Genomic DNA, 27083 nt, shown 5'->3' with positions numbered 1-27083 from the left:
TTGCACACCCATGCAGGTATAGTAGGATAAAAAGTAAGGTTCATGGGGAAGCACCAGAGCTTTCCCCCTTGGACAACCTCCGAGCAGCACTGGGGACGTCTTTGTGCCAGCATTCTGCTCATCATGTTTTTTCTGGCTTTCACCACCTACAGGAGCTCATCAAAGTTTGACTAGTGCTGCATGGCTTTTCTCCCTCTCTTCATTACCTTGGGGAGGCATTCATCTCCTGCTGCTTTGCGTATTTTTTCAAAACTTTCCCTGCTTAGGCCAGTTCCTCCCTGGCTGTCCTTGCATGCTGTCAGAAAGATGTGTTTAATACAGGCCATGACCTCTAGTAGCGGGCAAACAGAGATAAGCACTTGTCTCCCTGGTATTTTTCAGCTGGCTGAGTCAAGCAGCTGCTTGAAGCATCCCCGGTGGAGGGGTTTGTCCAGTTTTCCCGTGGGAAGCAAGAGGATAGTGCAGAGCGGCAGCCTTTCGGGTTACACTTGGTGCAGATCATAGAGCAACTGGGAGCCTGCCCTGGCTTCAGAGAGGATCTGCAGTGCCCATGGGCATCATGGGGTGGGTAGCCCCCATAACAATGCTGCTTTCTCTGTCTTTATCTGCACAAGGCACAGGAAGGAAGAAAATTAGCTGCAAATTTAATGCCAGAGTCAATTTCCCCTGCAGAGATCTTTTTTTTCTAGAAACATCATCTTGCTTTAAAAACGTGATTTTGATAGCGACAGCCTGAGTGGCTTTGCATGTAGAGAGTTGGAAAGGAAACCATCGACCTGGTATCACGAGCAATTGGGCAAGAGGGTGGGAGAAGAGAATTACTCTTTCCCCAGGAGGAATTGAATGTGCTACTTCTGAAGCGGGGAAGGAGAGTGCTCCTTTTGGCATGCAGAGAAGGGCTACTTCCCCAGCGATCTTCAGGAAAAGCAAAGACACAAAAACTGGGTTAGCCCAAGTGAAAGATGTACTGACCCAATGCAAGGATGCTCTGAAAATAAATGAGGGCAAGCCTGGAAACTAGCTCTAGAGGGGCACAATTTAGCAAGAGGCCATGAAGTATCTCTGTTTCCCAGGGTCAGGATCTGACACCAGCCAAGCAGGAAGGATGGGAAGAGCTTTATCCCCAGGTTTAGTCTTTCTCAGCAGAGCCTCCCAGATCATGAGTATCCCCGCATACCTCTTCCCCCCAAGCCTGAGTGGAGGTCCTGGAGCCAAATCACAGGCCCAGACCCCAGGACTGCCTCTGCTGGCTTTGGGCAGCTCCTGAACCCTGCTTGGAGATGGGTCTTACCTTCACACAGCCATGCTTTCTCCCAGGCCTGTGAGCTTTCCTCCCTGTCCTATGCATCCTTTTTTTGGCTTTACCAGCCAACACTGCAATTTTTTCCCTACCCAGGTGTGATTTCATGCTCAGAAAGGCATTTAGCAGAAACCTGGTGAAGGTTTGTTAGGACTCAGAGGGCCTGAAAATATGATTTTGCCCCTGCTTGTCTGTTACTAATGAGAAAGACAGGAACTGAACCTGAGCCTTTGCAATCTGTAGTTTTAGTAAGTAGAAAATTTGGTAATTTAGTGCAGTGACTATAGCTTCACACCAGGTCAGTTCTCTCCAAGCGGGAGCGTGGTTAGATGCACAGGGCCATCCAAAAGAGAAGGCGTTGTTCTTGTGAGGGCTCTCCATAATAAAGAAGAGAATAAAGGCTGTGAAACTGGTTGCCCCGTGGCCCACTTCTCATTTCAAATGCTTTTCTTTCTCTTCGTAGCTCCGAAGTAATAACTTACAGCATGCTTTAATGGTAGCTGTTACAACATGAGAAGGTGGGAGGAAGTGACTGTTCTCAGGCCCCTAAAGCACGCTGGAGTATTCGGTGCTGTACAAAGACAGTGACATTTTAAAACCTCTGAACCTTTGGCCACAGTGCATCACTGGCATTTGTAAGGGTAAGGTCACGCAACTCGGGAGATCGGAGCACCCACAGCCTCCGCCAGCCTCGCCGCCCCGCTACAGACCGGCTCTGTTTCCCCCCTGTGGCAGTGGTAGAAATTTCCTGGCATGTTCCTCTGAGTCCTAGCAGCGAAGCTTGGCTGAGGATCCTGGAGAAGGCAGTGTTTAGGATCTGGCCAGATGTATGCAGCGAAGGAAACAAAGAGCGGCAGGAAGGTGGCGGAGTTGCGCTGGCTAACCAGAGGGTCACAGGCTTTCACACCCTCTAACACGGAAACACGTTTATTTAATGGAAAGGAAGGTTAATCTCGGTTTCTTGCAAGGCTGGACGAAACACCAGCCTTTGCCTGGTGCAGAAATGACGCGGAGATCAGCAATACAACAGCTTGTGCTGTTACTCCACGGGGTGAGCTGTGCTCTGTGAGCCGACCGCCTCACAAGCCTCGCAGCAAGCCCAGGGCAGGCTTGCTGCCACACACAGCAGCCCAGGCTGCTGCCACACACCGGGGTCCCGGGGACGCGCCGGCACCGCTACCGCTGCCCGCACCACCGCCTCCCAGCGCCAGCTGGGCTCACCCCACCGGGGGCATCCGAGGGGCCGTGGGGAGGCGGCGGGGCTGCTCTCTCGGGCCGTGCCAGACGGTGCAAGGGGCAGGAGCCGCAGGCTGGGAGGCTCAGGCCGGAGGCAGGGACCCTTACTCCCTGGGAGGAGAGGCCGGTGCCCGGCGGGCGGGCGAGGGTTACCAGGCAGGCTGGGGCGGGGTGTCCCGGCGCCGGCTGTCCCCGCGGCAGGGGCCGGCTCTCCCCGGCGCGGGGGTGGTGCCGTGTCCCCGTCCCGCCCCCGGCGGGGCGGTGGCGGCGGCGGCGGCTACGTGCGGGGGGCGGCGCGGCGCGGCTGGCAGTGCCGGCGCGGAGCCGCGGGGAGCCCCGGGCCCGCCGCGGCGGCGGTCGGCGGCGACGCGCAGCGCGGCCGCGCCCATGGCGAGCAGCAGCGGCGGCGGCGGCGGCAGGTAGGGCGGGGCGGGGCGGGGGTCCCGCTCCCCCGGCCATGGCGCAGACGGAGCCCCCGAAGGCGGTGCGGCTGTGGCGCGACGCCGCCCTGCGCGCACGGAAGCTGCGGGGCGGCCCCGGCGAGCCCGAGCCCGAGCCGGAGCCGGACGCGGGGCCGCCGGGGGGGCCGCCGCCGCCGCCCCCCCCCGCCGCCGCGCCTCGCCGGCCGCCCCCAGCGGCGGCGGCCCTGGGGGAGCTGGAGGCGCTGAACCTGAGCGGGCGGGGGCTGGAGGAGCTGCCCGAGGAGGTGGGCGCCGCCCTGAGCGGGCTGCGGGTGCTCAGCCTGCGGCGCAACCGGCTGGGCCGCCTGCCCGCCGCCGCCCTGCGCCACCTGGGCCGCCTGGCCGAGCTCGACCTCAGCCACAACCGGCTGCGGGGCCTGGGGGACGGCGGGGCGCTGGCGGGGCTGCGGGGCCTGCGCAAGCTCAGCCTCAGCCACAACGAGCTGGGCGCCGAGGGCCCGGGCCTGCCCCCCCGCCTCGCCGAGCTGGGCCGCCTCGAGGAGCTCGACCTCAGCTTCAACCGCCTGCGCCGCCTGCCCGAGGGCCTGGGCCGCCTGCGGCACCTCCGTGCCCTCGACGTCGACCACAACCTGCTGCCCTCCTTCCCCGCACCGCTGCTGGAGCTGACCGCCCTGGAGGAGCTCGACTGCTCCGGCAACCGCCACCTCGGGGCCCTGCCCGAGGGCATCGCTGCCCTCCGCCGCCTCAAGATCCTCTGGCTGAGCGGCACCGGGCTGGCGGCCCTGCCCGAGGGCCTCTGCCAGCTGAGTGCCCTGGAGAGCCTCATGCTGGACGGCAACCGGCTGCAGGCCCTTCCCGCTGGCTTCGGCAGCCTGCAGCGGCTGAAGATGCTGAACCTCTCCTCTAATCTGCTGGGGGAGTTCCCCGCTGCCATCTTGGCGCTGCCCAGTCTGGAGGAGCTCTACCTGAGCCGCAACCAGCTCACCCTGCTGCCCCCTCGCCTCTGTCAGCTCTGCCAGCTCCGCACCCTCTGGCTGGACAACAACCGCATCCGCTACCTGCCTGACTCCATTGTGCTCCTCCACAGCCTGGAGGAGCTGGTCCTGCAAGGCAACCAGATTGCCATCCTGCCCGAGGGCTTCGGGCAGCTCTCCCGCGTCACTCTGTGGAAGATCAAAGACAACCCCCTCATCCAGCCCCCCTACGAGGTGTGCATGAAAGGCATCCCCTACATCGCAGCCTACCAGCAGGAGCTGGCCCACTCCCAGCCTGCCCTCAAACCCCGCCTCAAGCTGGTCCTCATGGGTCTAAAGGATGCGGGAAAGACCCTGCTGAGGCGATGCCTCATGGAGGAGGATGGGCAGAGGGAGGACGTGGGAAGTCTGGAGGCAGGAAGCATCCAGCCTAGAGGGTGCCCTGGGCAGCAGCAGGACATTGGGAGAGCACCAGTTGGGTGTTGCCCCTTCCCCGAACCTCAGGATGCCTCCTCAGCGCGGGTACCTGCCATGCAGCAGCTGGAACATCTCCCCGTTGAGCGGCAGGACATCCCTTCTCACGTGCCCTCTCACCGAGTGAAAGGGGAAACGCCGTGCCCTGCACCGTCGCTGCCACTGGATGCCTCCCAAGTACCATCAGGACTGGGACTGTTGGGAGGCAGCAAGGGCATTGAGGTGATGGACTGGACAGCGGATGCAGAGAGGGGCCTGACATTCATTGTGTATGAGCTGGCGGGGGACCCAAGCTATGATGTGATCCAGTCTTTCTTCCTCTCTCCCGGAGCCCTGTATGTGCTGGTGGTGAATTTGAGTGCCTACGTCCCTCAGCACTTCTACCCCTCTGTGGGCTATTTCTTGCACTGGCTCGGTTCCAAGGTGCCCCATGCTGTGGTGTGCATGGTGGGAACCCATGCTGACCTCTGTGCGGAGCGGGAGTTGGAAGAGAAGTGCCTGGACATTCATCACCAGATCGCTCAGCAGGAGAAGAGGGATGCTGAGGGACTCCAGAGCTTAGTCCAGCAGGTGGATGAGGCTCTGGGACAGGACTTTGACCTGCGCTGCTCCAGCCCGCACGCTGCCTTTTATGGGGTCTCGGACAAGAACTTGCGGCGAAAGAAAGCCCAGTTTCAGTACCTTCTCAACCACCGCCCTCAGATCCTCTCTCCAGTGCTGCCTTTCAGCTGCCGGGACCGTTGCCAGGTGCGTCGCCTGCGGGACAAGCTCCTCTCGGTGGCTGAGCACCGGGATATCTTCCCAAACCTGCACCGGGTGTTGCCCAAATCCTGGCAAGTGCTGGAGGAGCTCCACTTCCAGCCACAAGCTCAGCAGCTGTGGCTTAGCTGGTGGGACTCTGCCCGGTTGGGCTTGCAGGCAGGCCTGACAGAGGATCGGCTTCAGAGTGCCCTGTCCTACCTGCACGAGAGTGGGAAGCTGCTCTACTTTGAGGAGCACCTCACCTTGCGGGAGTATGTGTTCCACAACCTGCCACGGCTCATTGACATCCTCAACGTCTTCTGCCAGCGGGATGCCACTGTGCTGCTCCAGAAACTGCTCAGCGACACCCACATTGACGAACTGAGGGCCACTCAGCTCCATCATTATGTGGAGGGCTTCTTGCTGCACGGCCTCCTCCCTGCCCACGTTATCCGTCTACTTCTTAAGCCCCACATCCAGAGCCGGGAGGATCTGCAGCTCATCCTGGAGCTGCTGGAGAAGATGGGGCTCTGTTACTGTGTCAACAAACCCAAATGCAAGCCCCTAAATGGGGCGGCCGCTTGGTACAAGTTTCCCTGCTACGTGAAAAATGAAGTGCCCCATGCGGAGGCGTGGATCAACGGTGCCAATCTGAGCGGACAGTCCTTCGTGGTCGAGCAGCTGCAGATTGAATATAGCTTTCCATTCATTTTCCCACCCGGCTTGTTTGCACGCTACAGTGTCCAGATTAACAGCCACGTGGTTCAGCGGTCAGATGGCAAATACCAGATCTATGCCTACCGGGGAAAGGTGCCCGTGGTGGTGAGTTACCGGCCTGCCAGGGGAGCTCTGCAGCCAGATACTCTGTCTATCGCTAGTCATGCATCCCTACCAAATATCTGGACAGCTTGGCAAGCTATTACCCCTTTAGTGGAGGAACTGAATGTCCTGCTCCAGGAATGGCCGGGCCTGTACTACACTGTGCACGTCCTCTGTTCAAAGTGCCTTAAAAGAGGGTCACCCAACCCACACACTTTTCCAGGTAAGGCACAGCCCAGCTTGCCTCTCATCTCTTCTGGGGCTTTGCCCCTTCTAGAAGGGAGTTTTACAGTGTTAGTCTTAGCTCTGTCTCTTCTTTTTTTTTTTTTTTTTTTTTCTTTTTTCCCTCCTCTGCTCTAACTCCCTTCCCTGGTGACTTGAGTCATGAGAGAAAATATTAGGGTAGCTCCAAGGAGACAGGCTTAAAATAACCCTATTCTGAGATGGGGGGGGGTGTTACATCCCCCTTTGTCCATGCCTTTTCTCTCTGGTTTTTGGGTTTTTGCCCCGAGCATTGGCGGTGCCATTGTCGAAAAGGCCCTGACCTGTCCTTCTCCTTGTTTTGATTCCTTTGAATGGCACTGCGTTTTTTTCCTAATTCCCTTTACCCTGCAGCTCCCCCTTCCTTGGGCCTATTTGTAAACACGGATAGGGATGCCTAAAAGACCGCAGGTGTCCCCCGTCCCCCTCTTCATCCCTCCACTCCCAAAACCTGGCCGGTGCTGCTGCAGCCTCTCTGAATGCAGGAAAGCTCCTGCTGGTAGACAATGGGTGTGTTGGTCTTCATAGCCCTGCCTAAAAAGCGCTTTCTCTTATGGGAGCCCTGTCTCTAGCAGGAAGCATTCCTGCCTGAAGAGAGAGGGATACTCCATCTTCTTTGTTTAAGCGTCTCACCTAGAAGTGATTCCCAGACTGTGCCTTTTGGAGCTATTCTTGAGAGCAATTATTTTCCTTCCTCCCTCCCCCTTCATCTAACAAAAAAGCATAATCTCTGTCCTCTGGTGCTTTCTAAAGCTGTCACCTCTAAAGTTGTGATTTTATCGGTGGTGTTTTCCAGCAGCGTCTGTTTTACTTTGTATGTATGCAGGTACTGCCTCCTAACCTGTGTCCTCCTCCTTGGGTTTGCTCTGGGGCTTGGGGGGGCCATGGGAAAGGTGCTTTGGTGTGTAAATCTGTGTGAAATCAAAACACACTCTGGACTGTAAGCAGCACTCTAGAAATGTGCATTTTTTACACACACACACACACACATATACACACCCATGTTGGACGTATGTTGGAACATTCTTTATTCACAGATAGCCTGAAATTGTGGGGAAACTGGAGTATGATTTGAGTTAAAGCAAGCAGTGGTGCTGAATTGGTTTGTAGACAAATGTGAATAATAAGGTGTGTTTTGGGGGGTTGTTTTGGGGTTTTCTTTTTTGCTTTGGGTTTGCTTTTGTTTTTTTCTCTGGAGCTTGAGAATAAGGAGATGCTCTTTGCTCCTCAGCCCACATGCTGGCTCTGTCAGTTCTATCTCCCTCTAACTGTGCTAGTTTATGTAAGAGCCTTTGGACTGGGGAGGTGAACCCATCCTGTGTGAGTTGCCGAGTGGTATCCGCATGCTGGGTCTTGCTGCTGACATGGTGCCTGGGGCAATGTGATCTGCTTTCAAAAAAACCCTGAAAACTAAAAAAACCCCACAGAACCCCTAAAAAAAAAAAAAACAAACAGAAACCAAAACCAAAAAACCCCACCAAAATTAGCCAAGACAGCAAACTGTATGTGCAAGTGTGATGCATGGCTATTGAAGGTTTAGCTTGTGAATAATTCAGGTCTGCAGAGTCACATATCTCCTTTTTCCTTTTTTTTTTCTTTTTTTTTTTTTTTGGGTGAATGTTTTGTGGCTGACCCATTTTTTTCTCCAGTGAGTAGATGATGCTTTAAAAGTGAAATGTGGAGACTGTCTGCAGACGATTGGCATCTTTGCTGACCAGTGGCAGTCAGAGCAGGTCTGGAAGCATAAGGGGAGGCATTGAAATTGAAGGGCCTTTTGCTTTGGATTTGGCTGTGCCATATATGTTTCCTTAGAGGTTGGAAAGGATTGCTTTCACCTGGGAGCCAGGCCGGGTGTGGTGGGAAGGGGAGGCACAGGTAAGCAGTGCATTGTTGGGCATGGGAGGAGCAGGGGCTGGTGTGCAGGCTTCGAAATGCCACCTGGGTGATGCTGCCTGTGGAAAGGGGGTTGTAGCGATTCTGAAGCTCTCTAGGGGAGAAGCTGGGCCTTGCTGCCAGGGGCAGAGGGCTTAGCATCCCAACTGGCCCTGCCTTGGGGCAGGAGGTGACTTGTCTTAACACGAATACTATACGAGTCTAGCTGGGGGAAGAGCATGTTGAGGAGACAAATGTGTTTCAGAGGCAGGGCTGATCTGTGGAAGTGCTGAAGAGTGATTAAAGGCTGCAATTAATTGAGAAACCTGCCTGTCTTCTTGGATGATGCTGAAATCCAGCCCAGCTATGACCTGAATTGTATGAAAAATGTGAACCATCATTTGGCTTGGGGAGGCCTGTATGTCTGTATTTAATCTAAAATATTCTTAGCTGTGTATCTGCTCTAGGAATAAAAGACTGTTTAGGAGCCCCTAAATGGCAATCGTGAAGCTGACGACTTTTTTTTCCTCCTGATTTTGTTGATCAGGAGGTGTGCGTGTTTAAAGTCGTGCTGCCAAGCTTGCTGTTGTGCAAGTGAATCGTGGTTGGCTTCATTTTTAACAGGGTGTAGGAAAGAGATGGGTCTAATGTTACGAAAATGTGTAGCGAGGGAGATGTCTGTTTCTTTCCATACTCTTCCAGCAGAAATCCCTGGCAATTACAGAGCTGCTAATTCTTAAATAGGGCTGTGGTCTTTTTAGGACTGCACTGAAGAACTGCTTTGCAGCCTGTTGACCTTAATAAGGGAAATATTTCTGTGGAGACACTGCCAAATTTGTGCTCAAAAATGGAAGTGCAGTCTGACTGTGTGTCTGGTTGCGCAATCTGTGTCGTCATTCATGAAACCGATGGCGCATTCTTTGGTCATCCAAAATTTTCATTGGAATCCCCTTCAAAGAGAAAACTTGGTTATTCATGAGTTGGGGATTAATCCTTGTTTTTCCTCTCCTTCCCTCCCCTCTCGGTCCTGCACACTCACACTCTATAACTTCCATTGATAATACACACAGAAATTCTCTAAGAACAAGCTACTGTGCATAGAAATGGTTAAGAAGAATTGAGATTCTGGATTCGGTCTTCTGAAGGTTTATTGCAAACAAACAGTGAATAAAAGTGATATAAAAATGCATTGATAGGGTCCTTTTAAGGAAATTTTTGTGTTTGAAACAGTTTTGTAGCTGGGTGAAATAGTAACTGAATTGGCATCTGAGCTGGAATCTCAGTGTGCTTTGAGGCTGCAGTCATCCACTCAGCTGATAAGTGATGTGTTGAAGTTTTTTTTTTTTTCTTTTACATTTGCATTATATATAAATAAAATTATCCCTGCCAGGCTAAGGAAGGCATATCCCTGCTTGAAGTGACCAACAAGAATGGTTCACCACTCCAAGGTGATGAGACCTCAACTGGGTTGTCACAGGCATTGTGAAATGCTGTGATTTTGTATGTGATGTTCTTTTAGCCCCTGGACTGAAGGGCTTTTAGGTTGTTCACATCCCATAAGCTATTAAGTGACTTGGGATTGGGGGGGTGGAGGTGGTTTGCCATCTGTCTGATAGTAGACACGTGTGCTTTGTTTGGACAAATGTGACTGGATTTTCCAAGCTTGCCTTCATGTGCACCTGCTAACTGCTCTGCTGCTGTCTCCTCTTGCTCTGTGCTAGGCTGGGTCTGGGTCACCCTGGGCTCTTCCAGGCTGTGGTCTGATGTCCCATGTGTGATCCTTTTGGCGTTTGGGGTGCGGTGGGGATTGTGTTTGACCAGTGGTTTTCCTTTATTCCTGCCTGTGAAGTTACCTGTATGAACGCAGACATAAGAAAGCCGGGGGCTTTGTCCATTGCAGAAAATGGGCAAAATGCTGTCACAAGCAAGACATGATCTGGGTTTTCACAGATTAAAAATGTGACAACACACAGAAAGTCACGGGCAAAGATACAGTGTGTGAGCCTAGCAGCCCCTCTCCAAAAGGATGCTGCAAAGCTATTGGGGAGCTTTGAGAGATGCTGGAGGACTGGCAAGAGCTCTCCTGTGGAGAGGAAGTGCATATCTCCCGCCTGCCTTGCTGCCCCCTTCCTAAGGTATCGGAACAGGGAGGAGATCACGAGCCTCTACTCTGCTCGTCTCCCACATCAAAGGCGAGCAGAAGCAAGGATTCTATGCCAGTCACCTTCAGGGGTACAGATGGAGATACTGTAGCATAGTTCCCCTGTGAGACTCTCTGTCGTGGCCAGAGCAGGGCTAATTCTAGGCCACCTTATTCACGTGATTCGAAGTGAACCATGCTCACCATCCCTGCATTGGCGTCAAAAGCAAGCATGAATGCCCTTAGTGGCATGGTGTCAAGAGCTGGAGAGGTGGAAGATCCCATGATGTGTCATGCTATTGAGTCCTGTGCGAGGTGAGGAGGGAGCAGGTGGGACTGGTTTTGTCAGAAGGGCTCAGAAGTTACTCCAAAATCTGAGCTGCCTCTCAATGAAAGGCTGATGTCAGGTATTTAATTGTTCTTTGTAATTAAATTGTAAGCAGCTGGGGTTTTTTCACAGACAATTGCAGTAGAGCAACACCTGCTTGTAATAGAGCCTGATGCTAGCACTTGGCAGCCTTTTATTTTCCCCATTTGAGGGTGGAGTCTTTTTTGCCTGACTATCGAAGTAGATGCTGCAGCTTTTTTGGGGCTGTTATCACACTCTCCTGAAGGTTGTGGCTTCAGTGGAGTACTGTGGTATAATCAGAGACAGTGGGGCAAGACTTGAGCACAGCATGAGCACTGGACACAGATGATCTGGGTGGCAGGATAAAGCTGAACGAGACTCTGATTCAGGAGAAGAGAACAGATTGGTTGCTGGACTTGGGGAAGCTAGTGTGATTCTGTAGCTCTAGCACTGATTATTTAGCTTACCAACAAGAGCTGATTTAGAATCATAGAATCATTAAGGTTGGAAAAGACCTCTAAGATCATCGAGTCCAACCATCAACCCAACACCACCATGCTCACTAAACCATGTCCCTAAGCACCACATCTACACATCTTTTAAATACTTCCAGGATGGTGACTCTACCAGTTCCCCGGGCAGCCTGTTCCAAGGCCTGACCACTCTTTCAGTAAAGAAATTTTTCCTAATGTCCAATCTAAACCTCCTTTGGCGCAACTTAAGGCCATTTCCTCTCGTCCTATCGCTCGTTACTTGGGAGAAGAGACCAACACCCACCTCACTACAACCTCCTTTCAGGTAGTTGTAGAGTGCGATAACGTTTCCCCTCAGCCTCCTCTTTTCCAGGCTAAACAGTCCCAGTTTCCTCAGCTGCTCCTCATAAGGCTTGTGGTCCAGGCCCTTCACCAGCTTCGTTGCCCTCCTCTGGACACGCTCCAGCACCTCCATGTCCTTCTTGTAGTGAGGGGCCCAAAACTGAACACAGGATTCGAGGTGCGGCCTCACCAGTGCCGAGTACAGGGGGACGATCACTTCCCTACTCCTGCTGGCCACACTATTTCTGATACAGGCCAGGATGCTGTTGGCCTTCTTGGCCACCTGAGCACACTGCCGGCTCATGTTCAGCTGGCTGTCAATCAGCACCCCCAGGTCCTTTTCCTCTGGGCAGCTTTCCAGCCACTCTTCCCCAAGCCTGTAGTGTTGCATGAGGTTTTGTGGCCGAAGTGCAAGACCTGGCACTTGGCCTTGTTGAACCTCATACAGTTGGCCTCGGCCCATCGATCCAGCCTGTCCAGGTCCCTCTGCAGAGCCTTCCTCTGGCCTCCAGCAGATCAACACTCCCACCCAACTTGGTGTCGTCTGCAAACTTGCTGAGGGAGCACTCGATCCCCTCGTCCAGATCGTTGATAAAGATATTGAACAGGACCGGCCCCAGTACTGAGCCCTGGGGAACACCGCTCGTGACCGGCCGCCAACTGGATTTAACTCTGTTGACCACAACTCTCTGGGCCCGGCCATCCAGCCAGTTTTTTACCCAGCGAAGAGTGCACCTGTCTAAGCCATGCTTTCTGTGCTGCTGAACTGACAACCTTGAATGGTGTGACTTGGTGTACGTAATGGTGTAGAAACAGTGTATTTGCCACCAGCGATTTTTAGAGATTTCCTTCATGTTAAGCTGTGTGTTACACGGTGAGCATTTGAGGTCCTCTTGCTTGGTGGCTATGGTAGGGATCCTCTAGTTTAAACAACACATTCAGGAAAGCGACAATAAATGTTTCGTGATCTTGGAGGAGGCAGAGAAATTGCCGGATGAAGAGTGTGGTGTGCAGCGTGGATGGCTGCCGTGGGACCATGCTTGGTGGGGTGTAGGTGTGGGAACTGGTCCTTGGGGAGAACTGGAGTAGCCAGTGCAGAGCTGAGCTTGTGCCTGACGATCTGGCTTGGGAGAACACAGGAACAGGAGGGACAAACTTAACTGTGGATGCCAGAAGAGACACTGAGGCTTTGAATTGCCTTAAAGCCGTCCTGCCGCCTGCAGTGTCTGGTTACCTTTATTGTGTGCATTGCTTTGTGTATGTTTGGGGGCTTTTTTTTCAGGCTGCTAATATGGAACTTGCTAAAATTACTTGAAATTAGGCTGGCAATGTGCACATGTAACACTGTTTGGAGGAACCCTCTTCCTTATGCAAAAAATTCCTACTCATTTTTGCTAAAGGAAAGGTTTCCTGGTGTGTCAGCTCTGGTACAAGAAAACTCTTCTGGTTTGTTCCTTAACAGCTTGTCTTGCTCTGCCCCATTACCCATGGAAGTCGTCTCTGGGCTTTGGGCCTCTGGACTTTGAGCTGCCATCGATGAACTAGGGAAACACTAGATTTGGTTGAGTGGATCTTTTTGGTTTGGTTGGTGAAGCAAAGCAGAGTTCTTGGCCTGTAGTGCATTACTTTTTTTTTTGTTTGTGTTTTTTATAGTTGCTGAAATTTGTCTTTGCAGGAAATCACTTATAAAAGAGATTCTCAGTACCAAATGATTCTTTGTTGCATTGCATGAGAAGTATTTAAAAGCTACTGACTGTGGCGGTGGGATAAAATGTTGATGTAGGTTTTCCCCTCTCCAGAGTCAGTTGATTACATGAGGACAGATTTGTGCTCTGTTTTAGCACGCAATGGACACAGATGTCATGAAACGTGCTTTGCTTCCTGCTGTGTGCATGCACTTCTGGTGCTATGGTGCCTCTTTCTAAAAACACTGAAGTGTGAAAAGTTTTCCCTTGTAAGTTTGGTTGAGATGTATTATGTGCATGATCGATATGCAGGTATATTGCAAGGTCCAAGTAGCATCTTTCGCATCTCAGGAGAGGATGGTGGGAAATCACCAACAGTGCTGAATCTTTATTGCCTTTTGGTGATGTCGTGTACTTGGCATTAGGATGGAGCTGTGAAAAAACAAGTGTCAGTTTAAAAGCAAAATATGAGTGCATCTGGTAGGTTATTCTCCTTTATGCTGTGGTGTCTTGTTGCATTTGCAGTATTAGGCAGGTAACTGTGGTAGCCTAGCATGCTCTGCAATTACTGATTTGCTAATAATAGTGCAGGCTAGTTGTTTGGCTCTTGAAAGCAATTTGCCAAGGGAGAAGGGAGAAAATGTATTTAATGAAAAGTTCTGTGTCGGGTTTGAATTCTTGGAAGTCATCAGAGTACAAATTTTTTTTTACTTTTTTTTTCTTTCCTGTCCTGAGTAGAGGAAGAATAACCTCTGCAGATGAATAAAAAAAACTGTGGTCTGGGGGGCGAATACAAGATGATCGGTTATGTCCTTTTATCTCCCTCTCCTTGCTTGTGGTACTTGCGCTTACCATACAGGTGTGGACAACTGTGAGAGTAAGCAGGCTGGCTGGTGCTAGATAAGGTTACTTCTTCTCAGGTGAGCTTATGGGATGCCAGTTTAAGGATGTGCTATTTAAGGGAGCACCTTGTAGGGATGAGGAGTGGGGAGGGAGTGCTTAAAGTACCATGTCAATTGTAACTCAATATAACTCAGTCAAACTCCTGCTGCTGCTGCAAACAAAATGTGTAGGTGCTTTTGGCTAGCTAAGAACATATCTGGGTCTGACAAAGCAGCGCAGCTGGGTTGTAGGAATCATAGAATCATTTAAGTTGGAAAAGACCTTTAAGATTATCAAGTCCAACTGTAAACCTAACACTACCAAGTCCACCACTAAACCATATCCTTAAGTCCGTCTCTACGCATCTTTTAAATACCTCCAGGGGTGGTGACTCAACCACTTCCCTGGGCAGCCTGTTCCAAGGCTTGACAACCCTTTCGGTAAAGAAATTTTTCCTAATATCCAAACTAAACCTCCCTTGGCGCAACCTGAGGCCGTATCCTCTTGTCCTGTCGCTAGTTACTTGGGAGGAGAGACCGACCCCCACCTCACTACAACCTCCTTTCAGGTAGTTGTAGAGGCGATAAGGTCTCTTGTCAGCCTCCTCTTCTCCAGACTAAACAACCCCAGTTCCCTCAGCCGCTCCTCATAAGACTTGTGCTTCAGGCCCTTCACCAGCTTCGTTGCCCTCCTCTGGACACGCTCCAGCACCTCCATGTCCTTCTTGTAGTGAGGGGCCCAAGACTGAACACAGGATTCGAGGTGCGGCCTCACCAGTGCCGAGTACAGGGGCACGATCACCTCCCTACTCCTGCTGGCCACACTATTTCTGATACAGGCCAGGATGCCGTTGGCCTTCTTGGCCACCTGGGCACACTGCCGGCTCATGTTCAGCCGGCTGTCAATCAGCACCCCCAGGTCCTTTTCCTCTGGGCAGCTTTCCAGCCACTCTTCCCCAAGCCTTTGGCAGTCCATGGGGTTGTTGTGACCCAAGTGCAGGACCTGGCACTTGGCCTTGTTGAACCTCATACAGTTGGCCTCGGCCCACCGATGCAGCCTGTCCAGATGGCTCTGTAAAGCCTTCCTACCCTCCAGCAGATCAACACTCCCACCCAACTTGGTTTCATCTGCAAACTTGCTGAGGGTGCACTTGATCCCCTTGTCCAGATCATTGATAAAGATATTAAACAGAACTGGCCCCAGTACTGAGCCCTGGGGAACACCACTTGTGACCGGCCGCCAACTGGATTCTCAGCCTGCCTCCTTGGTGGAGTGATCTCCTTGCCTACAGCAGGAGAGCTGATGGGATTCTGGTGACCACAGTGTGAAGGAGCTGTATCTCATGGAGAGAGTGGGGAGGCCTTGGTGTTTTTAGAAGCTGATGAGAGGATGCAGTTTACAGCCTGTAATGGGAAGATCACCTGTATGGATGTGGCCTTTGTTCCAGCTGAGCAGCTGGAAGAGATTTGTCCTCTAGTGGTTTTTTTCTTGGGAACCAGATGTAAGAACTGGGGTTGGGGGGGTTCAGGACTTGTGAAACAACTGGCTAGTTGGCTTTGGGAGAAATTTCATTTGGGGTGTTCAGCTGGACCAGCTTTGAGGGCTTATAGTTCTGCCCCAGCAGGCTGCTGGAGGCTGAAGTCATATTGTACTTGTGGTATTTTCCTGGCTAAAGCTTGGTCCTGAATGAGCTGATCGGGTTGCCAACATGGTCAGTGGCAGTGTGGTTTAGGACTGATACAGGCTCCGTGATTAGGGATGACTGACCTGTGGCCAGTGAATGGAGGCAGAGTTCAGACTGAGCTGTGACTGCTGGCGCGCTTGCCTGCTTGAGTTGGTTGTGGTTTAAAGCAAAACCTTAATTTCAGATTTGTTTTTTTCCCAGTGGTCATTTTCAAGAGCTCTATGCTTCTCCCAAGGTGTTCTGAGTACACCTACTTACTAGTTTTAGCTGTGGCTAGGTTGGACTCTTGGGGGACGGGTGTGAAGCTGGCCTAGGACCTACAGACTTTACAAGGTAACATTAATTTTTAATTGACAGTTCAGCATGGCAAGTTCTACATGGACCAGATGACAGCTTTGAGGTGAGCTAGGCGCTTCTGTGGGGAAGCCCAGTAAACTTAGCGCTTTGTAAGGATGAGACTAAACTGAACTGTGGAGGCAAGTAACCTTCAGAGCGAAACAAAGCTGCATCTCAAATCCTGTTCAGACCTGCCTGGTTTTGCCACATGCTGACTTGGAGGTGATGCTTGAATACTCCAGGAAGGAGCTGTATTGTTGATCTCAGTTACATTGAATTGTGCTGATGAGATGATGGGAGACTTCTGCTGGGCTTTTGATAGCGGGGTTTCACAAGCTTGGCTAAGTGCATCTCTGTAAGACCCTTTATGAAAGCAATACCAGGATATCTTCCCCTTTACCCGGTTTTAAGGTGATGCTTGCCAAGTGTCTGGTTTAGACAAGCATTTTTATTTGTGTTACATGAGAAGGAACCCAGACCTCCCAGACCATTCTGGGAGAGATCCCTCCTCCTTCACCTGGTACCCATCGCTTTCTGTAGAGTTTTCAGGCTCTCCCTGTTACGGCATAACAGGAAGGAAACAAAGGTACAACAATGGTAGGACAGAGGTTTGTAGAACTCATGCTGTGATTGATGATAAAATTAATATTGTAGGTTTTTGTCCTAACAGTGTAAGATTGTGGCACACTTCCCTCAAGACTGGTCTCTTGAATGATCTGTACGTAGTAACTCTCCAATTTCTGTGTGTGGAATTCCTCTTGGAGCATGTTCTTTGCCTTTTTAGCAGGTGTTTTCCTCTCCAGCAATACAGAGTGAGCAGTGGCCTGTGATAAGGGACAGATCCTGCCCTGTAACAAGGTAGGGTTGTTGATGAGCTTTCTAAAAAATGAATCGGCCATGGTTTCCACAGCACCAAAACCTGCAGGGTTTGGCTTGAGACAGAGGTGCTTGACCTACTTTGCTTCCCATGTATCTAGATGCTGTTTCTGCCACATGAAACCACACAGTGGAAAAATATTGAAGGTGAACATAGTGATTGGATCTTGCTTGACTTTGAGAGACATGTGCAATGCATTTGGTGCCTTTGTATGGATGCAAGGCTGGCAGCAGAGGACGGCTAGAGAGGCTGATTTGTCCCAGACCTACCCCAAAACAAGTGGCCTCATATCTAGTAAGGCCCCTTGCTACATGGTCAACAAGCGGAGGGTGAGCTTCCTGCAGCAGAAGAAACATGCATCTCTGTCCTGTGGCCTCTGAAACATTACAGGGGACACAGTGGAACTGCAAAATTGTCCTGCAGCACAGACCATGAGTGCTGCATGGTGCAGCAGGACCCTGCTGCATCTCTAGCTGTTGTTGTGGAGCTCTGTTGCTGACCATTTAATACCTTTCTCCACTCACTGTGGCCTCTATCTTAGATGCAGCAGTCAGGTATGGACAGCAAGCAATTTTTCTCTGAACAGATAATGTTAGAAAGCAAGGACTTAGCAGTGTGCAGAGCTGAAATGCACAGGCACAGGATGTACGGTGTGGAGGGTGGAGTGGCAGGGACCTCTGTCTGAGTCTGGCTGCCTCACATCAGTCTTTTACTGTAAGTATTCCTGTTGCCTGTGTCTGAACAGTTGCATTTTCATTGCTCTCACTAAAATTCTCAGATAAATCAAGATCAATCAGGAATGAAAGACCCCAAAATGAGGTAATGGTTGGGGATAGTGAGCCATTCTGAAAAGCAGTCATCTCATATTGACCATCCTGATATTTGCATTTCTATCTTTCCACCCTCCCTCTGTATTTATACTGTGTATAATTCACTAGCCTGTACACACATTCTCCTCTACTACATTATGGGGAAAAATAGCATAACTGTCAAATTGCTAACCATTGCACTTTTCAGGATTACATCCTCAACAGATAGTGAGATGCAGCTGTATTTATTCCAATGTGTGATAGGGAATGTTTCAAGGTATTTACGCCCAATTCATTTGTTTTTTCCTCAAAAAGGGCTGAGCAGCTGGGGCCTTGTCTATATGGGAGCAAAGGGGACTGGGGCAGCTACATAAATTAGGTGTCCCCTTCCTTTTTTAATTCCTCATTCTCTTTTCTATCTGTGAACTGGGGAGTGGCTCACAGGAGCCATGAATTACCTTCCTTAGGAGGGGGGTTTAGTCATGGTGGGACCCATAGGAGCGGGAGCAGAAGAGATGGTAAAGAGGCAGCTGAGCTGCTCAGCACAGTTGGGAGATCTGTAGCATGGAAGGTGTCTTGCAAATTGTAGACTCGACCGGGAGTTGCCCAAGGGCACAGGGAATTGTAAATCCAGACAAACTGGTCTGAGCAACAGCTGTGTGGTGCCAAACTTTCACTCAATGATGGGGAGCTGTTCCTGGGCCCAAACTGGTTTTAAAGAGCAGTGTAGGTTGAGGGTACAGCTGCTGGCTTGGCCTCCACTGCCTTAATGTGGGCTCTGAGCCAGCCAGCCTCCATCCCACCGTTACCCCTTTTGAGTGACTCCATCTTGCACCACCACATTGCTGGGCAGCCCAACCAGGAGCAAGCAGTGAGAGCTGGGATGATCAGTGCTGGCTCAAAGTAGTCACCAAGTAGTCCTTTGGATGGGTTGGCTTTCCTGGAGAAGCCTCATCTGGGCTGTATCTTCAGGAAGCCAGCATGCTGTGTCCAGAGAGGAGCAAGCAGGCGGACCTCTCTCCACGCTGCTGGGTCATCCCAGGCGGGGAGAGAGGCACAGACTTACCCTGTTGATAAGTCTGTGCTGCTGCAAGGAGGGGAAGAGACAGAGGGTTTTGTGTGTGTTTCCTCTCCTGGTCTGCATGGTGCTTCTTACCCCCTTGCTGCGTGCGGCTGTATCGTACAGGCAGAACTGCTGGATGGGGTCAAATGTGCTTGGTGGCAGGCTTCCAAACCAGGGAGTCGGCAGCAAGCACCAGGCCTACTTACACGCGTTGCGTAACCAGATGAGTTTTCAGCTCCCTGTGCGTTTCTCTAAGTCTTCCTTTTGAACAGGCTCTTTCTTTGTCCAAGAGGGATTTTGATGCTCTTATTTCAGACAACGGTGCATGCACTGGATATGGAAAATTCTCATGTCCAAATGACTCTGGTTTATCAAAGCGGCTAAATTTAGGAAATCTATCAAAAAAGAGCTTCCCCTTCCTGTGATCTGAAATAACATTTCTTGGTTGCTGTTATTTTTACTGTGGAATAGCTTAAATCTATTTTGCCTGGGCACTAAACGATGGCTACAGTGTGAAAGAAGAAATTTGTTTCTGTGAAGTAAGACGGCCGTGCTGCAGCTTCAGGGCGCTGAGGGCAGCCTGCTCGCGCTGAGCTTGTGCCAGCGCTGCCTGGGGGCCCCCGGCAGGCCTGCCCAGCTCTCTCCAGCCCTGACCGCTCAGCCGAGGGTCTCTGGGCCTCCCCACCTTGCTCTGGGGCTTAGCGCACTGTTTAAAAATAAGCCTTCGCTCTGATAGCAGTTAACTTTTTCAGCATCTTGGAGGTGTAGTGGGTGGCAGCAGTGGTGGATTTTAACACACCTCCCCCACTCTCCATCATCCAAATTCTAGAAGGACAGCATAGGGAAGATGGTGTTTCACTGTCATCAAAGTAGGGAGACAACTGCATGCGCAATGGGAGTTCGTGCGGGAACCAGTCATGCCTCTGGTTTCACAGATCTCTTTAGTACACAGACTTCCTTCACTGTACCCTGCACCAGGACTGAGCCATCCCAGGCTTGAAAATGCACTGCTGGAATCACAGCCCACTGGAGCACCTTCAGCTCTTGGTGTCATGAATATATAATGCAAGCTTTCAAACTTTTTTACTGTTGTGTTTGGTTTTTTGGTTTTTTGGGTTTTTTTTTTTGTTTGTTTTTAAGTCAGCTCCTTCTTTGTTAAAGCTGGCTCTGCAGAGCTTTGAGCTCGTATTTTAATATAGCTGACTGCTCTGCTTCAGCTGCTTTCTGACTGAACATCCCACGCCTGTGTTCACATTGAGATGGGAGTAAAGGCAGGCAACTGGGACATTGGGAAGAGATGCCATTGCTTGCTGGCTGCAATATCTCGGAGATCTGCTGAGCAGGAATTTATTTCTTACTTTTTTTGTTTTTTTTAAGCTTCTGGTGGACGGTTGTGCAAAAACGTTCAGTGGGTGAAAATGGAGGTGATGCGAGCCTTGCACTGGAGCTTCAGTCATCTCCAGGTACTTTTGCCCAGCACTGTGACAGTGCCGGAGGGCTATGTGGGGAATGAAGCTCCCGTGTACTTTGTCCTCACTAACAGGTCCAAGTTGGATCTGTGTACCTGAACCTGTACGGTCAGGGGTTTTGCGCAGGGGTTCTTGCTCACACTGGTGAAGCAGAAGCCTGTGATCTAGCATTGGTAACATTTTCATGCCAGCTTTAGTAAGTGAGAAGTTTGTAATGTCTCAGAGCAGCATGCGTGTGCCCGGAGGGAGACCTGCAGACTCCGAGGCGATTATTATTGGATTTTGGCAAGATCTTAACCGATGCTTGCGTGGACAAATAATTCAGCTCAGCAAGTGGCTGCTGTGGTCAGCTTGGAGCCTTCCTAGGATGAGATGCTGAAATAAATGAAGTAAGTGTTGAGTCTTGTGTGTGTCTTTTCCCAAGCAGCGTATTTGTGCCTCAAAGGTTCAGCCAAAGTAAAGACTTTTCTGGATGAAAGAAAAGTTTGGAAACCTTCCTTTGAGATCAGAAAAAAAGTACCTTTCTCTGTCTTCTTGTCTAACAGAAAGCTACCACAAAGCTTTCGAAGCTGCCTGTTATTTTTAACTTGTTCCTTGTCCTTCTTTGAAATAAATCACATCTTTCTTCTACAGCAAAAGAGAGCCTAGCACATTATGTACATACACACATGCACATTTTTGAGTCCCTGCAGTGAAGCTAAATACAATGTTAAGAAAATGTTGCCAAACAAGGTGAGACCATGCTCAAGCTAGGGATTCACACAGGGATCTCATTTTAAAAAAAAAAAAAAACGTAAAAAATAAAAAAAAACCCAAACCATTGGGCTGAAGAGGGTGTGATGAGAGGAGACGCTTGATGGGCTGGTTTGGGGAGTATAGTAGGCTGGCTCTGAATCTGTGACTTGGATTTCTGGCACAGCACTTTGCAGGTGCTGAAAATGTGCTTCCCATTAAAAGCCGGCCGGGGGAAGCTGAGCAGCATGGCTGTTCACTTACTGTACGGCTGCTCCTGCCCCTGGATAGCAGGGTGGATGCTGGCAGTGTGGCCCTTGTAGGGAGATTGGGGAGCTTGAGTGCAGTTCTTGCCTGGCCTCTAGTTCATTGCCAGTATGGCATGACAAGTTGTCATATTTTACGGCACACCCACGGCCAGGCTCCAGGTCAGAGGTCTGTCACTCTTACGTGCGTTTCCTGAAGTATTTAATGGCAGTATTCGCCTGAAACAGCACCTCTGGTTGAAAGCTATATTGCAAAACACCCCCTGCTCTGCAGCTGCTGTGTCATACAAGCCTCATGCATGATTCTGCTTCTCTGGGATATATCAAATGTGCCCAACCCCATGCGAGCTTTGCAGGTGAGTGTTGGGACTGGGAGCTGCCCACAAAGTTGTGGCTCTGCTAGAGACAGCATTTTTGCCACTTGCTCTGTGCTGCTTTATCCCCAGTTGCATAATGTAGCGTGATGCAGATAATCCAGTCATCGTTACAAAAGGATTTAAAACTCCTTTTTAATCAGAAATCATTTTTAATAAAGCTTTGCCTTGCCTGCAGGACTGTTCTCTTGGCTTGTGTGTTTAAGAAAAATGCAGGAGGCTGAGGGGAGTGGGAGGGAACTAGATCATGGAGAAGGGACACGGGTACCTCTGGTTCCCAGGCAGCTGCTGGTGAAGTCCAGAGCTGTGGGACACGTTTCCACTAGCACCATGCATGCAAAATCCTTATGTGTGCAAATAAAAGCAGCCAGTAGGTCTGTGCTTTCTCTGAATTTTTCTCTCACTGCGCAAGACTTTGGTGGTGGTGGAGGGAAGGAAAGGCTCTTTTCTAGTCCAGTCTAGCTTGTGCTCCCCCTTTAAACTCTCTATGTCCAAAACACTGGTGGGCCTCCAGGGCCTCCTGCATCTCAAAACAAACTGTGATCCTGGATGAAGTGCAGCAGAGGAGGGCATGCTCTTTGCTTCTCTTGTAATGGCCTTTTGTGTGAGTTTGTGTGCGATTTACCTTATTTCCTTGGCTCTGCCATTGTATTGTGGAAAGTGCACTGTCTAAAATAACGCATCATCTTTGAATAGCTCTGAAATGTGCCGTCTTCTCCTCCTGTATGCCAGCGTTTTGCCCATTCTGGCAGAAGCTGTCTCTTGAGTTGCCACATCTGCTTCACCTCCCCTCAGAGCAAGCCTGATTGGGGCCTGAACTCCAGCACTGAACAGCATTTGAAAGCGAGCGTCCTGCCGGTTCCTGCTTTTCCTCGCTTTTGGGGTCTCTTCATCGTATGCTTAATATCTCCCCGAGTCTCTCCTTTTTGATCAGTACAAGTAAATGCCTGGGAAGTTTTAAGGTTATTTCTTCCCAAGACACATCCCTCTGAGGGGATCGGTGCTGGGCACGTCCAGAGAAGAGCCAGCCAGCTTGCAGTTCACATGAGCTGGTGAAACATCTGAAGGAGAGGGGGCCAGGGCTGCGTTACAGTGACACTGGGGAGTAAGTACCTCAGAGTCATCCACGTGGTGGAAAGCTGCCTGGAAGAAACCTGGAAGTAATACAGGTTTGCAGCACAAACAGTTAGGGGGTCAGGAAGGAGCTCAGCTCTCTCCTGGAGTCCCATGGTGGAGCAGGCAGCTCCTGGGAAGGTGCAGGGGGGTAGAGGAGATGATGGAGGAGTGAAATGTTCTCCTGGCAATGCTGCTGCCTCCCTGGGAGGCTAATGAGTTCTTTACAGCCCCCAGGTCTCATTCCTGTTTCAGTAGCAAACATGACTGCCGTAGAAGTGATTTTTAAACAGCAAAGACGGATGCTGCAGTTTATTTTTGGGCTCTGAGAACCCCAGACCAGATGGCATTTAGCAGGCAATGAACTCTGCAGGAGTTAAGTAGCAAAGCTATTGTTTCTGAACTCGCATGACTTATCATTTTGGAAGGCGTTTCAGTGGCAGAATAAAAAGTAGTAAGAATTGGTTTCAGCAGTGGTAGTAAAACAATCTATAATGTTAAGTCCATAAATAAGCACTTTCCCATGGGGAAAAGGTGTTTGTAAGCAAAAGCTAGCAATTGCCTTGATTTACAGCTGTTTGGATATTAGGGAATGAGAGGGTTCAGAGAAGAATGATTAAATGATTGGAAATGCTGAGGAATCACAGCAAAAAAAAAAAAAGATATGAAAGATTAGTTCTCATCCCCTCTGGAAAAGGGGACAAGTAGAAAAAGATTTTGTAAAGCTCTTAATAGTAAAAGGACAGACAAAGCTTTTTTCTTGATCATTGAGCAGTACAAAGCCAGCAGTTCACTCAGACTTCAAAGACAGAAATTTTGGTAATAACAAAAATACTTTAAACCAAATGAATGGAGAAGATTTGAAACAAAAATCAGTTCTCTACCTCTGTTGGCATAGGGAAACTCGGGCTCTGAGCTCTGTGGAGTGCTGCTTAGGCACTGCCATGTACACCAGCAATGCTTTTATAGAAGACACCAGCCTTACCCGTGAGACCAAGAGGAGAGTTGGCCACTGGTCTCAGTGCTCTGCTCCTCTGATTTCAGCCATATAGCTTCACCCAAATCTACATCACACTCTGTATCACAAGGAAGAAACACTGGACCTAAGGATGTACTTGTGAAACTTCAGTGTAAAGGGAAAAAGTATATGCAGAGAAGCAAGTTAGATCTGATGCCCTTGTAATTAAGGAAACTTCTGTGATCCTGCAGGTTCCTAATCAGCTAAAGCCATACCTGTGGTCAGCATGTAGTGTTAGTGTTATTAACTAACAGGAAGTGGGTAGCTTTGTAAAAGAAGCACCAAGGAGGCATTTTACTCCAATTAAGCACAAGCCTAGAATAAATTCTGTGATGTACATGCATAGATCAAATTCCACAGTAAAGTGGCTTCAATAGAAAGTCATGTTATTAGATTAAAACAGGGATGAGTTCAAGTTGGTTCAATTAACAGGTAAGACACTTACTTGATTTAACATTTGAGCCTGAGTAGAACTTAAGGTGTTTAGACTTTGCTTCTTAGACCAGTTGATGATGATGAAGGGAAAAAAAAATTAATTTGTTTCTTTGCTTAAGTGGGCTCTGTGGTTGTCCTGCTGAACAGGAAGAGTTTTAGAGTGACCGAAATAGCTTTACAGATGAGTATTGCACATGGATCTCACCTTAGATGATCTGGAACAGAATACTTACCATGCAGGTTTGAAAATACAGCTCCCTCCAATTCAGTTTGCTGAACACACTGAAGCCTTGGAATGGCCCTAAGGCAAGAGCAACTCATGGAGCCAAGTTATTTTACCCAGGAAGGAGTTTATTTAATCTCAGGGAAGACTGTTGGGCAGCACATGTACACACATGTCTTTGCATGTGTGTTTTGGTTTGTTCTTCTTTTTCTTGGCTGGTGAAAGGCAGGCAAATTTAAAAAAAAAAAAGGGTTGTTTTGGCAGAATGTAAAAGGCTACTACAAGGGAAACTGCAGGTCTTTTGCTCCCCAGCTGGACTTTGCTGAGCACTTATTCCAGAAGAGGGGCTGCGTAGCCAGGATCCTACCTTTAGCCGTGATATGCATGGTCATCTTGTGAGGAAGGAGCAAGCCAACTGGGAAAAAAATTTTTCCCAGGTGTTCTCATAGCATCTCCCTCCTATCTTCAGCACAGGGATTTGTCTGTTTAGTAATGTTTAAAGACACGTTGCCAGTTACTGGTCCGATCTCTTTGTGAACCCTCGTGAGCTTCTTGAATCTACGGTGTGTTGCAGCAGGGAGTTCTGCAGCCTGGGTCGGGTGCTGGAGTGCTTCCTTTGGCTTTCTTCGAATGCACCTCGCAGTACCTGCATCGAGACTTCCTAGTTGTGTTGGAGCAGGCAGAAAAACGATCAGCCAGTTCTGGGTGCAGTGCTGTAGCCAAACTATTATGAGGAAAAATGTCTTACAGGCTTGCCTAATTCTCTACATTTAGCGGAGGGGCAGGCTGAGACTTGGCCCTGTCTCATCAGTTGTGTAAGGCTGGAAGTCCACGAGGCTGAGTCTTGTAAGCCCCCCTCCAGGGGTTGGCTTTTCACGTGGCCAGCTATTAACGTGTTGTGACCCAAACACAGAGAGCCAGAGCTAGCAGGATGCAGACCTCGGTGAACCCTGCCTGTTAACTTTGTTTATCATAGTAATGGCTTTGAGAGCTCTTTCAAACTCTTTTTTAGTGGGACCTGCAGCATGCAAATCATCTGGATGCAAGGAGGTTCAGCATCTTGTCTGTGATGGGGGTGTAATAGCTTTGGAATTACTGTTTGGAAAGGTGGGCTCAGGGCTGGTGGGAATTGTTGCTGTTTGGACTGGCTGCAGCTGGTGGTGTCTAGCATTCTGGTGGATGCTCTGCATGCAGTCCTGCCTTGCTGTTACTGGGTGAGAGCAGACAGGTTGGGGCTGGCTGCAGCTTTCTCTCCAGCTGGTGCCTTGCCTTGGCAGAATGAGAAAGAGCTCATGGCAGATACGGCTGAAGGGGTGGAATTAAAAATAACCAGAAAGTAGATTCTGGACTTGGTTACTCAGTGACAGGCCTGTTTCTATTCTGGGATGAGGATAATTCGTACTGAGCTCATTACACCATGACTCTCCCTTAAAATGCCTTGACAGTCAATTTCGTTCCAGCTAATAAGGTCCTAAAATGTTAATGAAGCAAATCAATTTTTCATGGCTTTATATTGCAGTCGTCTGAAAGTGCTGTGTTGTAACCTGGCAATTCAAGGAGCTTTTTAGATATTAGAAGGGCAGCAAAATATTCAGCAATTTGGAGGATGCTTTGTTTTCTATCTCAACTTTTCCCCAGTGCCCCCTCTCATTTTCCTGAGCCTTTATGCTGTGCTGTTTACTTCTCCCCTGTGGTCACTTCCTTTCTCCAGTGTCTGCTCTGGTCACTCATGGGCAGAAGGGGCTTGCTCCCACCTTTCCCATTGCACAGGGAGAAGGAGGATGGAGCGCCCGACAGAACAGGTAGAGATGAAGCTGGACAAGGGAGGCTACTCATGCTGAAATACTTTTTGAAATAGATTGAGTTTGATGGCACAGAGTGGAGAAATGGCATCATGTTCACCCCCCCCTCACCTTTTTGGGGGTGGTGGTGGTGGTGTAAAAAGTCACAGCCTTCTCTCCTCATGGCAAGTCTCTTGCTGAGGTGATAGTGTTACCTGGTACAGATGGTCTCTGTGCTCAGTATTTCATGAGTTGCGGAAAGAGGGGAGAGATGTTGCATGCGTCACATAGCCACACTGATGGTAGATCAGTTACCCGCACTGGCTTAGGAATTAGGTAGATGTCAACCATTCTTTATTTCTCTGAGGTGCTTATTTCATAGTGTCAGAAAGAGACAAAAGGGCTCAAACCTTCATGACTGCTCCTGGCGCTATTTTGATGGAGCTGTTTTGGTGGTTTCCTACTGCTCTCTCCATTCTGGCGAGTATGGGGATAGTACTGAGTTGTGTGGTTTGGGGAATGTGTGGGGTTTTTTGTTTTGCTCTTAATTGGGTTCCAGTTCTAACTATAATTAACTTCAGTGTGCCTGAGAAAAAGATAATTAACTAATGTTTTGGGATAAACATAGAGTTTTCCAAGTTTTATACTTGGAAGCCTTGTACTGCCACACTGGTAAGGGATGATCTCAAATAAGTCATGTTGGGGAAATTAGTAGATGAGATGTAAATTGGCATTTTGAATAATTACCCTCCTTTAGTTGCTGAGTCGAGCATCCAAAATGCTTTCCACTCAAGTTCTCCACCCAGAGGTACGCTAGGTCCAGTGCCAAAGGCTTCCCCAGAGCTTTTGCAACAGCTGAGGTGTGTCAGTGTCCCCTTTTGCTGTGACAGCAAAGGGTTAAGAGCTAGCTGACCCTGTCATGACTTGGGGAAG

At 49.9% G+C, this 27083-nt stretch overlaps 1 protein-coding gene across 2 annotated transcripts in view; it reads left to right on the top strand.

Moving 5' to 3' along the window:
- The first annotated feature begins 2966 nt into the window (after positions 1-2966).
- Positions 2967-27083, top strand: part of MFHAS1 (multifunctional ROCO family signaling regulator 1) — a 37008-nt gene continuing 12891 nt past the window's right edge. For both annotated transcript variants that reach the window (XR_012673547.1, XM_075149516.1), the window contains exon 1: positions 2967-6189. Coding sequence is in view for 1 of the 2 variants with exons in the window: in XM_075149516.1 (XP_075005617.1) it covers positions 2994-6189 (3196 nt within the window). In the remaining variant the exon portion in view is untranslated. The remainder of the gene's footprint in view (positions 6190-27083) is intronic.

The sequence above is a fragment of the Calonectris borealis genome, chromosome 4, assembly GCF_964195595.1.
Source record: "Calonectris borealis chromosome 4, bCalBor7.hap1.2, whole genome shotgun sequence".
In the NCBI taxonomy this organism is placed as follows: Eukaryota; Metazoa; Chordata; class Aves; order Procellariiformes; family Procellariidae; genus Calonectris; species Calonectris borealis.
The sequence above is the reverse complement of the archived record's forward strand: the minus strand, read 5'-3'. Positions and strand labels throughout refer to the sequence as shown.